Source organism: Daucus carota, chromosome 5 (genome assembly GCF_001625215.2).
Source record: "Daucus carota subsp. sativus chromosome 5, DH1 v3.0, whole genome shotgun sequence".
Lineage (NCBI taxonomy): Eukaryota > Viridiplantae > Streptophyta > Magnoliopsida > Apiales > Apiaceae > Daucus > Daucus carota.
Window position 1 is genome coordinate 38,473,611 of NC_030385.2, and position 16,424 is coordinate 38,490,034.

General features: G+C 36.1%; 4 protein-coding genes across 4 annotated transcripts; 2 read left to right on the top strand and 2 right to left on the bottom strand.

Annotated features, from left to right (window-relative positions):
- Positions 1 to 101: 101 nt before the first annotated feature.
- On the bottom strand, positions 102 to 1,040 carry LOC135152877 (uncharacterized). The gene has a single exon (XM_064094029.1). The coding sequence runs from the start codon at positions 1,038 to 1,040 to the stop codon at positions 102 to 104; it is 939 nt and encodes a 312-aa protein (XP_063950099.1).
- A 2,381-nt stretch (positions 1,041 to 3,421) lies between these two features.
- Positions 3,422 to 5,774, bottom strand: LOC108221727 (protein DETOXIFICATION 3). Its single transcript, XM_064094030.1, has 7 exons — positions 5,385 to 5,774; positions 4,583 to 5,127; positions 4,383 to 4,469; positions 4,210 to 4,266; positions 3,882 to 4,120; positions 3,541 to 3,772; positions 3,422 to 3,425 (listed from the first exon to the last, which is right to left on the bottom strand). The coding sequence occupies exons 1-7, from the start codon at positions 5,643 to 5,645 to the stop codon at positions 3,422 to 3,424; spliced, it is 1,425 nt and encodes a 474-aa protein (XP_063950100.1). The 5' UTR covers positions 5,646 to 5,774.
- Positions 5,775 to 7,337: 1,563 nt separating this feature from the next.
- LOC108221728 (uncharacterized) lies at positions 7,338 to 8,099 on the top strand. The gene has a single exon (XM_017395587.1). The coding sequence runs from the start codon at positions 7,338 to 7,340 to the stop codon at positions 8,097 to 8,099; it is 762 nt and encodes a 253-aa protein (XP_017251076.1).
- Positions 8,100 to 12,073: 3,974 nt separating this feature from the next.
- LOC108198305 (uncharacterized) lies at positions 12,074 to 15,557 on the top strand. Its single transcript, XM_064094031.1, has 3 exons — positions 12,074 to 14,610; positions 14,685 to 14,769; positions 14,853 to 15,557. Exons 1-3 carry the CDS (start codon positions 12,074 to 12,076, stop codon positions 15,555 to 15,557), a joined length of 3,327 nt encoding a protein of 1,108 aa, XP_063950101.1.
- Positions 15,558 to 16,424: the final 867 nt, after the last annotated feature.

Consider the following 16,424-nt stretch of genomic DNA (forward strand, 5'->3'; position numbering starts at 1 on the left):
AAATCACTGAAAGTGGTGGGAGGATAAACTTTTGTGGTTGAGAGACACAATGTAGAAGAATCGTGTCCCTTGAAAACTTCTTGACAATCAATCTTCCGTATTCACGGTTTGTCCCAAGAGCATGTCATGTCTGAAGAACCCGAAGTGACAGTGAATGCGGTGGAAGAAGAATCAATTTTAGATAAAACCTGTTTGAGCAAAGATTCAAGCTCACTTGTTGATGCAGTTGGCGGTGTAGAATCCGAGGTTACATCAACGGAAGGATGGGAGAGCTTGTTTGACCCAGAAGATGGCTTTTTACAAAATTGTGCCGAATGACCCTTTTGATGACAATTTTGGCAGGTATGATTGCGAAGTGTTACACACTCCTTGATAAAATGTCCATTTTGTCGACAAAATTTACAAAATGGTTTATCAAATGTGGAGGTGGATGGTGAAGGTGTCGCTAGGACCATGTCTTCCACAATACTACCTTTCCCGATGTCGAGTCGAGTTTCTTCCGAGATGAGTTCAGCAACAGCACTCTCCAAAGAAGGCAGTGGTACACGATGAAGCAAAGCAGCTCTAACAGGTTCAAAATCCTGTGTCAGAGCCATTAGAAACTGGATGAGTCGTTGTTGGTCACGGTATGCATGATAGAGTGTTCCATCCTCTGTGTGTAACCACTTTGGTTCAGACAATGCCAACTGATCCCAAAGTGATTGTAACTGTGACAGAAACTCAGCAACTGGTTGACCGGACTCCTGTTTCTGCTTACTGAGAGAACAAATGATCTGATATTGATGGGAAAGATCAGATGTAGTGTATCGAGATTCCAACAAATCCCAAATTTCTTTTGCGGTGTCAAAGTTTCCAAACTGTAAATTAATTTTAGAAACAACAGAGTTTCTAAAATATGTTATAGCTTGATGATTTTTGACATCCCATTCCTCAATACGATCTTTCAAATGAGAATCAGATTCATCGTTCTCTTTCGTAGGAATAGTGAAATCCCCGTTAACGTACCTCCAAAGACGTTTTCCCTTGAGAAAGCTACGCATAGCTTGAGACCAAGATAAATAGTTCGAGCCGATTAAGATTGTTTGAATCGGGGAACTATTTTCTCTTTCCATTTTCACAAGTGAAGGAGCTTGAGTGAAAAACTTGCAACTTCAGGAATTTTATTGCAAAGATTTAGAACTATATGGGCTTAAATGTAAGCTGAGAAAACTGCAAGATTGAACTTGGAATATTTGGAAAAGGTTAGGTACTGAATTGATTGTTTGGCTATAAAAACACAGGCCGTTGTATTTTAAGTGGGCTGAATTGCAGTGGCCCAAATAAAATAAACAAAATATTATTTTGTGCTAGCCCAGAACAAAACAGAAACCTGTAGCCCTAATAATATGCAGCAGCGTGCATATGGAAAGAGCCGAGTGACCTTAGGCAGCTAGGTCGAGATAAAATAACAGGAAGAAAACACAGCTTAGACAGAAAACGATGGTGGTTATTGTGTGTATGTATAGCAATGATACTTGCAGCGCTGAGATTCGCCGGACAGATATGGCGGCTGGCCGGAGGAGAATGAGTGAGCTGAATGGGTGAGCTAACTCGGTAGTGGGTGAGATATCGATGAAATCGAATGGGTGATGTTTGGTGTTTTGTGTATTGTGGCTGGGATGGTTGTGCGCGGCTATTGTTTGGGTGACTTGTTAAGTCGGCACACAACCTGTTTGGTTAAATGTCACAAAGAAGAAACAACACTAGGACCAGGAAGGAAGATGGAATGAATTACAGCTGGACAAAACACGAAGTACCTGCCGGAGTTCTCAGCCAAAGCTTGCAAAGAAACTGCCGGCCAAACTTCAGGTGTGTTTTGTCAGCTTGATTTTGGTGGCAGCGGAACAGAGAAGATCAGGAACCTCGCTCTGATACCATGTAGAAATCGGACACGGGGATGCTCTGCTTGTGTATGTATATAGATAACCGAAGATTGGTTACATATATTGTATAAGCAATGTGAGCATGAAGATGGTGAAACTGAACATCAATGTTAAGAGAAGAACAAACTATGACTCTTGTATATTGATATGGAGTGTTCAGCTTGTTTATTACAAAGGAGATTAGCTACTTATATAGATAAAACTACTTGGAGGCCAAGGTTGCTACAGTGCTGCTACAGTGATGCTACAGTGATGCTACAGTGACGAACTTGGAGGCCAAGGTTGCTGAATGATGTCATGGATATGAAGTCATATGCTTTAACAATACGTTTCAATATTACTGATCTACAAATAATTAGTAGACTACTCAATTCAAGACGAAGATAAGTAGAGACAAAGAGATACTATCTGACCGAAATATCAGTCATTCGTAACTATCTTATAGCTGAATTACGATAAGTTTTGTCTTTGGTCTTATGTTAATGTTTAGAGTGCATATGGTTCAAAAATCCTAAAAGGATGTCTAAGAATACTCTTTATAAAGATAGCAAGAGGTTTAATTACGCTTCCCAACTTGGTTATTTAATATCAACCACTATTCACATATATATTACTCCTATCTTAAACAACTTTTGATTAGTAAATAAATAATTAAGTGAAAAGAATTAAAACTAATTATTTTGATCTTACCGGGTATGTAAAATATTCACTACAGTAGTCAAGGCATGCTGCATGCATTGTTTAATTAGTATTGATACAAGCTGTAAGTAACATTAACACAGACTACTAAACAACTGGCGTAGGTATGCGCTTACTTAAAATGGCTTATCACAATGTGTGAGAGTTGTTTTAGGGTCGTTCTCGCACGTTCCAGGACTCTGACTTGTGTATCCGATCCTTACTTCCCAGCTTGCTGCCGTGTTATTTGACTTATTTTCTGTTTAAGGTCACACCTAACACTATCAACCTTTACAAAGTTGAAATTTTGAGTGTTTTTCAGAAATAAATTCTAACAAAATATTTGAAATTTCAACTCCTCTCCCAACCCACCGCTTCCCTCCCGACTCCAACCCAAGCACACATTAAGTGGCCTTAAGTAGCATGCATCAAGTTGACTCTCAGCTAAAAGCTAGATCCGGTCACTTTTGTTTACAAGGACTTTTCTGTCTATTATTATCAGATTTTCTAGTGTACGCTCAAACGTTGCATATTTTTTGTTGGCGGCCTAAACAAAATACATACTCGTTTTGGCTCTGCAAAACTATCTTGTTGGTTGTGCTTGGAACAAAACAGGATAGGACAAACAAAAAAATTTCAACTATGTGTTGATGAAACTTATATTTTACATTGTATATACATTTAGCATTGAGGTTAACATAAACATGAATAAATCACTTAAGAACTAGTCATTTCCTCAACTTGCAGTGAGCCTACTGGCAAAACTTTTCCCCTCTCGTCTGCGTTAATTTTCAAATGAACCACCCTTTCGCGTGTATTTTCTACCTGTAACAGAACAAATGAATTCGTTAGCTGAAATTTTCTCTGCAATATATGCTTTACATTTTTCACTCCGTTTCATAACCCTTTTTGCTTTCTAAAACAATAAAAAAGATTATACAGAAGCAAATCAGTTATGAACATTACCTCTTTTTTCCAATCTGTAAAACATGTTATAATAGCAAGCAGAATACCCTGAACCAGTGCTCCTGATACTATACCGATCCAAAGACCCTTGGCCTTCAAATGCGCCTGAAAACCCAATAATATGGCCACTGGAGTTCCCACTACATAATACGACCCCAGATTCACACAAGCACCCAGAGTCTGCCACCCGGTTCCTCTGGCAACTCCTACAAACACATATGACATGGTTCAATAAGGAAGATGTCAACACTTTCTCTAAGGCTAAGCATAGATTCATCGAATAAAAGAGGTGGGTATTATGTTTATGTTGATTACCTGAAAGTATAGATTGAAAGTTGTCCAGGATTATGGTGAGACATATGAATGGAGTCATCCTCCTCACATAATCCACTATTTGCTTATCGCTCACAAATGCACGTCCTAGAACATAGCGAAGGGAGAAAAGTACTGTTGCAGAAACGCTCACCTCTGTAACTCCAAGAACCAAAACTACCCAGACAGTTCTCCGAGCAGCCTTTGAATTTCCAGCCCCTAATTCGTTTGAAATCCGAACACTACAAATGTAGAAGATTTTCTATTCAAGTACTTGTACTACAGAATTATGCAGATGTTTTCACAGACTCGTTTATAAGTTATCACATACCTTGCAGCAACACCAAGAGAGTATGGGACTAAATAATGTAGGATAGCTACTGTAACACTGTTACAAATAAGATAAATTAACAGATATGAGAAATTTTATATGTTAAATTGTATACTGATATTAACATATTCATATCATCACTTTATAAGTCATAGGAAAGAAAGAAGCATTGCCATATTGACAGCACGGAAGTCTCCAGTTGGGGATTTCTCATAATCCCCGCGAGCAATATAATTATCTCATATGCCCACCATTCAAGACTGCAGGAAACCATGTCAAAAAATATAAGAGCACATTCTGTGAGAGACTAAAGAAAATAATACTAATGAAACTAACGAGATTTTGGTAAGCAGGACATATGAACTACAATTACCAAGCCATGAGAGCAGACGGGACACCAAGCCGCAAGAAATCCTTAATTGTACTAAAAACCTCCATAGAAACTGGAGCACGAGTGTCAGCACATTTCGGTGAATACATGGCGTAGAGACCAAGAAAGATGGTGTTAAGCCAATATGATAAACTGATAGCCAATGCTGCTCCATCACTTCCCATATTGAACTTAAATACAAAAGCCCAACACATGGGGATATGAAAAGCCAGAGTTGCCACTGACGCTGCTAGCAGCGGAAGAGTCAAGTACTGAGACTGATAGTAGCGAATCAATGGCTGGAGAATAGCGTGAGAGAATAGAGCTGGTATCATCCAGATTGTAAACTTTCCGGCTACATGTGAAATTTCAGGGTCTTGCTGGATTAGGATTAGGAATTTTTCCATAAAGATCCATAGGATTGCTATTGGTATGCAGAGTAGAAGTAGAGATATTATGGCCCCATAAGTATAGATGGAGAGTTTTTTGTGCTGCTTTGCGCCATACGCTTGACCACATAAAGTTTCCAGAGCACCAGCCATTCCATACTGTTTTTAGACAGTCAGTAATTTATCAGTAATAAACCTTGCATGAAATTCACTAAATACGACGCTAAGAGTAGATGGCATAGATCATTTTAACTATGTGGTCAAAAGACATTTCCAAAAGACTTAGAAATTTGTGTCAAAAAGTCAAGCGACCTATGTATTAAAACAGAGGAGTTGGAATGACTTTGAGACTTGTTTGCAAATCTTATGAATCAATCAAAAGCAGAAGACTGAAAAGGGTAAAACATGAAACTCACAATAAAACTGAAGCCAGTAACATTAGTGATCGACGTAGAGATGACAGCTCCGGAGAAGTATAGTTTCCCAACATGGCCGACCATTAAAGTGGATAGAAATCTTAATGAATAATCCGAGGCTGTAACAATCAACATTGGCATAAAAATTGAACTGATCTGCTTCGCCTCTTTTACAAACTCATTGCATGTTGATTTTGCAATTATCTGTTTCTCTTTATCTTCTGGGGACTTCTCTTCCACAGCAGCCTCTTGTTCATTCATATCTTTCTCTGATTCTGCAGCTAAGTAATTATCAGTTTACGTATAACTGTACTACTGTCTGCTAACTAACTGCATTACTATTTTTACATTCAAGAAAATGATGCTGTTTGTAATAGGAGGCCGTTTTGGATTATAATGCTTGGCTCGGAATGGTTAACACTTACGTCTTTTATGCTCTGCCGTTCCCAGATCCTGATTTATGTTGCACTATCCATAAGTCCAAATTTTATCTACTGCAGCAATTTACAGAGAGTGTTGCAACATCTTAAAATAATAATCTGTTGCAGCAATGGAACAAATCAAATCATATATAATGCTTCACTTAGCTGTCAAAATTAATACAACTTACGCGGTAAAGACAACAGACTGATTAAATAAGTTGCACCAAGCAAGCTAATGCCGTGAGTCTAATTCTTGATGTTATAGTAAACGATGCGTTAAGATTACGACAGTTGCTAAATAAAATGTTAGACAAGAAGCCACCTTTAGTTAGGACTTAGGACAGCTTACACATTGCTAAAATTGTCCTGGTTCATGTTGGTACTGATCACGACAAGAGCACTATGTCAGTGGCTTCTACAGAATGAGTCTCCTCTATATAATAAATTGAGATTGAGACTCCCCACTGATGTGTGTGCGTATGGTAAGAAAACAGATTTGATCGACTAAATATTTGCCGAACAGAGAAACTACAGATATGTAATACATGATAGGGTCTTGTGAGTATATGTTGGTTGAATTGATTGCTTAGACGGACATGGACTCGGTAAGGATGAGACTTGAGAATGATTAATGTTAACGATTGTGATAGAGTTTTTTACGGGAATCACACTGCTACAAATTTTGCCATCACTACACAGTTCTCGACTATTAACAATGCACAAAACAAAATGTATTGATACTGCATGTTTTAGTATAGAATCTGCAATATCGTTGATGTTAAAGTCCATTCATAGAGTTAAAGAGGGGAGGGAACTATTATATGCTCAGAACCTTCAATAGTGTTCCTAAATCTTTCATAAAATAATAACATAAAATGTAGTTCTCATATAATATAGATGAAAACATGAAAACTCTGATGTTATTCTTTATATTTAATTTTTTATTCACATTTTATATTTTGTTATATGGATGCGAGAAAAAGGTGAACTAAAAAATGAAGATTAAAAGAAAATTAATATTGTATTCATAAATAAAAAGTGTAAAATAAAGAGTTTTCATCGGATGTGCTCTCATTATTACGAATGTACACACACGTAGACGCACAAATTAAAGTACATGGAGTTACCGTGGCTGATTAGTTTACGGAAGCCGGAGTTACTTCTCTGTCTTCTGCTCCTTTTCCAAACATTTTATTAACTTATTTATTTTTTATTTTTATTTCAATTGTTTAATTTAAATAGAATTCACTTCTCTTATTTAAATCGAAAGTCACTTGTCTCACAAATTTGTATACTCACTCCCACTTCCTTTTTTTTTTTTTTTTTTTTAATAAAAGCAAACTTTCATTACTTCAAATCATCAGAAAGGATCTCCAACAAACAACTTGGAGGAGATGAGAAATCAACATGAGAATTGACAATACAAGGAAATCGAGCTAATCTGTGAGCTGCCTTATTTGCCTCTTTCCTCACAAAAACAATATTGCATGTGTTTTTTGACTGTAATTTTGCTGTTGATTGTTGGAGTAAAATGGGTCTGTCTTTTAATATGCTTGAGGTTGAATATGCACCGACGTGGTTGCTTGATAAAATCAGCAGGGAACCCTCAGAATTGATAGAAAAAATAGCCACAACTTTATGGGGTATTTGGTATGCTCGGAACTTGAAAATATGGGAGGGTAAACAATTAACTCCATCCATTGCGATGGATATGAGTGTCAAGCAGGTTAAAGAATGGCAGGAAGCTATGAAGCGGAAGAATGTTGTCCAAAGTAATCCCTCAAACTCTGTTGTTAGTAAGAATATTAAGTGGACACCTCCAGAACAAGCAAGATTCAAAATGAATGTAGATGCTTCTGTTTTTGCGGGAGCTTCGGCTTTCAACATAGGCTTAATTATTCGTGATGATCACGGCTGTTTTGTTCAAGGGAAAAATATGTGCTTTTCTGGATCAGTAACGGTGCTGGAAGCGGAAGCTAGAGGAGTGCAAGAGGCTATTTGTTGGGCAGAAGAGATGAATATGCACTATTTAGTCATTGAAACTGATTCAGCTCTAGTAGTGGAAGCCATGCAGAGTGATATCACCTACTACCTGGAAGTTGGACACATTCTGGAGTTTTGCAAATCAAAGCTACAACAACGATCTGATTTATCCCTTTGTCATGTCAAAAAGCAAGCAAACCGGGCTGCTCACCTTATGGCTAGAGTTCCTTGTTTGTTAGATAGCTACAATTTATTTCTGTCTCCTCCAGACTTGTTGGTTGAGACGTTATGTTCTGATGCTTCTTTCTAATATAAATCCTTCTTTCAAAAAAAAATGCTTCTGGAGTTGTCTAATATAGCCCGTCATTCAGCAAAAACATCACCTGTCTCAAGCACATTAATTGAATTACCTTAAAAAAAATTTGTTCAAAAACATCACCTGTCTCTCACGCATCCCGAAAATAGAGTGTATTAAAATTTGTAATTATATATATTGAAATTGAAAACAGAAAGCTAGTTATTTAATTAAAAAATTTAATAAAATTTTATCACAATGATTGTGAACCTATTTCTGTTCATATAAATTTACAACTTAATTTTAGTTGTTAAATTACCTTGCAGAAAAACACCATATCATTGCCCAATGAGAAAGGGGCTAGCAATATGAAAATATCTTAATTCGGAGAATATTTTTTGATGTTTTTATAATTTTCTTATTTTAAAGTTAATATTAAATTTATATTAAACTCTATAATTCTAGTTTTTAAGATTTTTCGCTGAATCCCGATTCCGTGCTGAGCACCACAAGTGCTCACTGGGCTTTTCTGGACCACAAGAGACAATGGTCCATCATCAGAATATTTCAGCTTAAATGTGTTACTGTAGAAATTGAATTAGATAATTTTTTAATAATATTTTGTACTCCCTCCGTCCCTTTGATATGTATACGTTTGGATTGGACACGGAGACTAAGAAAAGTGTATAAAGTAATATAAAGTAAGAGGAAAGAGAAAGAAAAGTGAGTAAAATGGTGGGACCCATCAATATATAATTGATAGATTTGTAAAAGTGGATGAAAGTAGTGAGTGGTTGGGATTTTTATAATATAAAAGGTTACCACTTTGGGAAGGTTTTGAAATGTATAGAATTAAGTGGGACATCCAAAAAAGGAAAGTGTATAGAAATCAGAGGGACGGAGGGAGTACTCTTTTAAAAAATAAAAAAAATAGTTTTTTATTTTTTAATCTATATAATGTAAAAAATAAATGTTTAAATACATTACATCTTCGATAGCAGTTTCCCCAATACATATTTGTGAATTTAGAAAAGTGCTTTTCATATATATAAAATATTTTCTTAGACTCTGTCCTCAAAAACAATTCCAAATTAATTTTAATTTGCTTAAAACTTTAAAAAAATACTAAAAAGTTGGGGTTATTTTTGTTAGTTAAGTTCTCAAAGCCAAGTTTAGAAACATTTTTCACCATAATATTTTTATAAATGTTCGCTATTTAAATCTAAAATTGATATATTTTAGCTCAATTGACATCAACTATAACCGGTACCAGTTATATAAATAAAAAATTCAGATCGACCAAATCTGTCACTCTATCAGTTGCACTGAAATCCAAATTAACTAAAGCACCTTTATTTGGGAATATTAAAGACGAAAGCTCGAGCGTCAAGTTTATTATGGAACCAAATTAAAAAAAAATCGAAATAAGAAAAGGAAAAAAGGCAAAGGTGATGGGCTTTATGTGATTGTGGACTATATTGAAAAGTGTGGTGTTGGGAGCTTAAACCCATCGCCTATCACGTGGCATTGTTGGCCCATCTACACGCCTTGTGGGTTCAGTCATGTGATATCAACCAACAAGCCCACGTGACACCCATGTGATTCCTCTGCACGTCAATGTAAGAGCATATACGCATATATATACTAATTTTTTTTCACTTTTTTGTTTCTATTTAAATAAAATCAACATATCACCTTAATAAAAAATAAGTCCATGGCTGAAAATCATGCTCCCATCGTTAACATTTGAAGAGAGAATTCGGCATATATTTCAAGGCTTTATATAATATAAAAGTTTTTTATATAATTTTATTCAGAAAAACAAATCAATAAAAAGTTAAATTTTATTTACATCTTAAAATACGTGTAAAACAACCGAGGGAGTACAATAGTGCAAAACTGAAAATTTTTCTAAAATGTAGAAAGAAAGAGATCATCTTATATATAAGAAAATGAACACAGTTTCATCTAAAATATTAAAATAAGGATTTATTCTGATGAAAGTGGGCTAATTTATAAATTGTTAAATCTGTTTCATATTTTCTTAATTTGAAAAGTAAATGCCTATGGTAAGAAATAGATATACCTCTACATATGTATTTTATAAAATAAAATTTTTTAAATTAATAAAATATATTAGATAGAGTGTCGATGAGAATTTTAGATCATAAACAATTTTGAGCATTTTACTATTAAATTATTTCATACTCTCTCGGTCCCTTTTTAGTACTCCCTCCGTCCCAACCAATAGTATATAATGGGGGCGGGGTTGCGGCACGGATTTTAATGATTCATTAAAATATAGTTCTGCAACTTATTTTTAAGATATTTTTTTCTGTGTAAAAATGTAACATTTATATTTTTATATATGAAAAAAAATATTAAGAATAAGTTGTAGAACTATGTTTTATAAGAGTTTTAAAATGTGTGTCAAACAGTGAAAACAAAACATATACAATTGATTGGGACAGAGGGAGTATACGTTCTCCAGAGAGGGTATACTCTCTCCGTCCCTCTCATTTTTTACAGTTTTTTTCACTACTTGACACATTTTAAGACTATTATAAAATATAGTTTCGAACTTATTTTCGAGATTTTTTTCGTGTATAAAAATATAAACATCAAATTTTTATTCAAAAAAGAGCATAAAATGCGTGCCAAACGCTCCTCCGATAAACTAGTAGTACAATTAAAAGGGAAAAGGGAGTATTAAATAGAATATTAATTTAATAATCTATATCTGTTCACAAAGACAGAATGAATAATTAAAAACACAGAGTACAAACGGCAGAAAAGGAATCATTTATTGGGCGAAAAGTGGGGGAGGAGGGCATTTCAAGTTGTTGCAGAAAAACAAAGGGAGAGTCCCACAAAATTTAGCGAAAATCTGCACCGCTCATGTCAGACTGTACGGACCGGTCCCACTTCTCAGGTGAAATACTTGGTAATCTGGTTTTAAGTAACAGATTTATTGTATTTTAATTCACTACAAGAAAAGCGCACATAACCGACCAATAAAACCGACCGACGGACTTGGTCGGAAATAAAGAGCACATAACCGACCGACGTACCGACCAAAACAACTCCGGTCAGAAATGTGAGGGTCATTTCCGACCGACATTACCGACCACCCAAAATCGGTCGGTTAAAAGGGGGTGGGCCCCATTCCCTTGCTTTTTCTCAGCTGACATGGACGCCGCGTCAGCGAGACCACATAACCGACCGCCACGAATCGGTCGGTTTTAGACCAGAAGCTTCGCATCTGAGCCCGGATATTCATTTCCGACCAAGTCATTTCCGACCAAGTTGTGACATTTCCGACCAGCGTGGCTGTGTTACAAGTGTCGTCTGGTGATTGGCTCAGGGGATGAGCTGTGACCACATAACCGACCGCCACGAATCGGTCGGTTTTAGACCAGAAGCTTCGCATCTGAGCCCGGATTTTCATTTCCGACCAAGTCATTTCCGACCAAGTTCTGACATTTCCGACCAACCTGGCTGTGTTTGCCTGTGTCAGCCGGTGATTGGCTGAGGGGATGAGCTGTGGGGCCGCCGTGACATTTCCGACCGCCTTATCTTTAAATAGCGGTCGGAAATGACTTTTCAACTTTTTTAGTTTGATTAAGTCCCTCACCTCACCAAGTCTTATTGTTAATTTAGCATAATTATATATTTGTGGAAGAGAAAAAAATTTGAAGGTATATATGAACTAACCTTAAAATGTTTGTCTTCTTTTTTGAATATATTTCTAATTATGAAATGTGTAATTTTGGAATTGAAGGTGAAGTTGAAATTATAGGTGAAGTTGAAATAGGAGGTGAAGTTGAAATTGAACTTGGAGGTATGAAATGTTTGTATGTGTATATATGTGTATATATGTGTACATATGTGTATATATTTGTGTATATAATTGTGTATATAATTGTGTGTATATATATGTGTATGTGTGTGTATATTGTTTTGAGTTGTTTGTGTATGCTTGTATGTAGATGTCGACCAATGATCGTAGTTGGATGAATCGTCGATTAGAAAGTAACCGAATAACACTTACTCCGGAATATAAATTGGGTGTTGAGCAATTTATAAAATTTGCAATTGAGAATAAAGGTGTAGTTGAAGATTTGATGAAGTGTCCATGTGTTAATTGTAAAAATGGGACATGGGAGACCATTGAAAATGTTAGATATCATTTGATAGCTAATGGAATTTGCTTGGGTTATAAAATTTGGACATCTCATGGGGAGTCATCACGAAGAAAAAATAATCGTGTTCAAAGAGAAGTTGAAAAACCGGTAGACATGGAAGCGATGTTAAGAGATGTTGGAGCCGAACCTAAGGCTTGTACTAGTAGAGTAGAAGAACCACCTAATGCGGATGCTTCCGAATTTTACAAAGAAGTCAATAGATGTGGAACACCAATATATCCGGGAAACACCAATTACACAAAACTATCTTTCACCACAAGGTTGTTGCACTTTAAGAATGAATCCCATTGTAGTGAGAAATCTTTTAATTTGTTACTTGAGATTATTGGCGATGTTCTTCCACCAAAACACACATTACCATCTACTTACTATGAGGTGAAGAAAATAGTAAAGGAATTGAAGCTTTCATACAACAAAATTGATGCTTGTGAAAATAATTGCATGTTGTTTTATGGGGATGATAAAGACAAAAAAGATTGTGATCATTGTGGAAAGAGTCGTTACAAAGAAGCATGTGGAAAAAAGAGTACCACAATTCCTCGTAAGATTTTAAGACATTTTCCTCTTATAGATCGTCTCAAAAGATTATTTATGTCGGAGCATACGGCTAAACAAATGACATGGTACAAGAATAGAGAGGTAAAAGAGGGAGAAATTAGTCACCCCTCGGACGGAGATGATTGGAAAAATTTTGACTTGCAACACCCTTCGTTTGCTAAGGAATTTCGTAATGTACGACTTGGTCTTTCAACCGATGGTTTTAATCCTTTTGATAATTCCGGTAATAAAGTATATAGTCTTTGGCCGGTAGTAGTTGTTGTGTATAATCTTCCTCCATCGATGTCAATGAAAAAACCCTACATGTTTTTGACTCTCATTATTCCGGGTCCGGATAATACAAAGAAGGATCTTCATGTATTTCTTCGTCCGCTTATTGATGAGTTAAAGATTTTGTGGCATAGTGGAGTTGAGACATTTGATCAATCACAAAAAAATAATTTCCACATGAGGGCGGCATTGATGTGGACTATAAGTGACTTTCCGGCTTTAGCACAACTCAAAGGATGGTCAACAAAAGGCAAATGTGGATGCCCGGTTTGTCTTGGAAGTGTAAAAGGCTTCCAACTTAAAAATTGTGGAAAGCCATGTTGGTATGGGACTAATCGAATTTTTTTGAATGAAAATGATTCTTTACGGAAAAAAGGACCCAAGTTCGCAAGTACGGAGCGGGCCGTTTTTAGGGGTCGGATGAGTGGGGAGTATGAAATATCAACATTTAATCATTTGCAATTCCCTCCTCCCGGAAGATTGACCAAACAACGAGCTTTGGGTTATGGCAAAGAACACAATTGGACTAGTAGGCCAATTTTCTATGAACTTGAATATTGGTCGTCACTTAGGTTACGTCATTGTATTGATGTTATGCATACCGAAAAGAATGTTTTTGAAAATGTATTTTACACAATTGTGGATGACCGTTTCAAGTCAAAGGATCACAACAAGTCTAGGATGGATTGTAAGGAACTTGGTGTGATGTCCGGGTTATGGTTAAATAATGGGGTGAAGCCAAAGGCACGTTTTACGCTTACAAGACCCCAACTTCGCCAATTATGTGAATGGGTATCATCATTAGATCTTCCCGACGGGTGTTGCTCAAATCTAGCTCGATGTGTCAAAATGGATGTTCTCAAGTTTCACGGGTTAAAATCGCATGATTGTCATATTTTTATGCAAAAATTGATGAGTATTGCTTTTCGTGAGTTTTTACCTCGTGATATTTTGGATGCCCTTGCGGCACTATCAAATTACTTTGTCGATATTTGTTCGACAATTCTAGTACGTAGTGATCTAGAACTTCTAGAGAAATCCATAGTAAAGACACTATGTGTGCTAGAAACTATTTTCCCCCCAAGCTTTTTTGATATTATGGAACACTTGGTTTTACACTTGGCCGAAGAATGTCGTCTAGGGGGACCCGTTCACTATAGATGGATGTATCCTTTTGAACGGTTGTTAAAGTTTATGAAAGATAAGATCAAGAATAAGGCACGAGTGGAAGGTTCGATTGCGGAAAAATATGTCGAAGAAGAAACCGTCAACTTTTGTTCATATTACTTTAAGTCCAATGTTGGCACGGTTCATAACACCGTGGGAAGGAACGAAGTTGCGGTTGAGAAACAAGATGATAGTATTTTGGAGGTTTTTAGATATCCAATTGAGTGTTTGGGAAAACATGTTGTTCGATACTTGGATGATGATGAATACTTCATTGCGGAATATTATGTTCTCTTGAACATGCCAGAGGTTCAACCATATATTCGGTATGTTTATTTTGTGAAAAAATTCATAAAATGTACGTTTGAATCTTGTTTTAACTATCCACACTTTTGTGTAGAGAATACGCATCTTATACGGGTGCAACGCCCGAAGAATTGGAATCACTTCTCAAGACTAACTTCAAAATTTGGTTCAAAAAAAAGGTAACACATTTATTATTTTTTGTTTTGATTTTGTATTGATTTTTGTTTTGATCTTGTATTGATTTGTATGTTATTATATTTAGATTGAGAATGATGTTGCAATATATCCACGGTTCAAAGATCTACTTAATGGACCATCTCGCATGATTATGACATTTCAATCTTGCAAGGTTAATGGATATAAATTTCGTTGTAAGGATAAATCCGGTGTCCTTGTCAAAGGTACATCTCATGTTAATGCCCTTGAAAATTATTATGGTCAATTAGAAGAAATTATTAGACTTGTTTATAGGGGGGGAAATCATGTGTATTTGTTTAAATGTTGTTGGTTTGATTCCGCGGGAAGCGGTGTACGTGTTGACAAAAATCGAATTGTTAGTATAGACATAAAGTCAAGACTAAGGTCGAACGAGGTATTTGTTTTAGCAAGTCAAGCGACTCAAGTGTATTATGCACCAAGTGTATTAAATCCTCGTAGTAACTTCTATACGGTTATTTCAATTAAAAATAGTCCTCTTGATGAATCAACTACCCCTTCTACCGAAAATCCCTACCAAGAAAATATATCTAATGCATCCACTTCAATATTTTCATTGTTCGTTGACTTTGCACAATATGAGCCAATTCCAAGAATTCGATTCGAAGATCATGATAATGATGAAGTTGATGACGATGATGAAGATGAAAACAATGAAGAGTTTGATGAGGAAGATCAAGAAAATGAAGAAGAAATAGGAGGAGGAGAAGAAGAAGAGGAAGAAGAAGAAGGTTATGAAGATATTGATTAGTGGCTATATATTGTAATTAACGATTTTAGTTTCATGGAATTGAAATTGTAATGTTATGCTTCAAAATTGAAATGTTATGAGATTTTTTTTGTGAAATTTGGTCATTGTATACGCAGAAAAGCGACAAATCATGGTCATTTTGATCCTTTTTTTTCATTTACACCCAGAAAACCGACCGACTCGGGGTCATTTCCGACCAATTGTGGTCATTTTCTTACAGAAAACCGACCAAACTCATCACTTTTCCGACCAATTGTGGTTATTGTATTGCAGAAAACCGACCAATAGCATATAAGGGAGCACGTGAAAAGAACTTGTAAAAAAATGATGAATGAGGAGAAGCGCCGCTTGGTGAGAAAAATGAAGGAAACTGGAAAGTCGGCAAAGGATCTGAGGCCGGGGTATTTTCAAGGCCCTTTTTGGGAAAATCTGTTGAAATATTGGGATAGCGACACTCACAAGCATCGGTCCAAGGTTGGATCACAAAATCGAGAAAAGGTGGAGACCTTGCACACTGCCGGTGCAAAATCTTTTGAAGCGATTGAAATGGTAATTCAAAACATTTTTATTATACAATTTAGGAGTAATCAAGTTCAATTATATTTCTTAATTATTTAATAATGCCACATGCTTATTTTCTTGTTTAATTATATTGTACATGCTTATGGTAATTATACTGTACATGCTTATGGTAATTCAAAACATTTTTAATGAACAACTGTGATTAATTATAATTCCCTTGTTCTAGGAAATGACGGCAGAAAAAAAGGGGAAGAAACCGAAGCGCCTCGAATTGTGGGAAAGGACCCATACAACAAAAGCATCGAGGAAGGAGAGGGAGGCTAGCAAGGGGAAAAAATGCCCTCC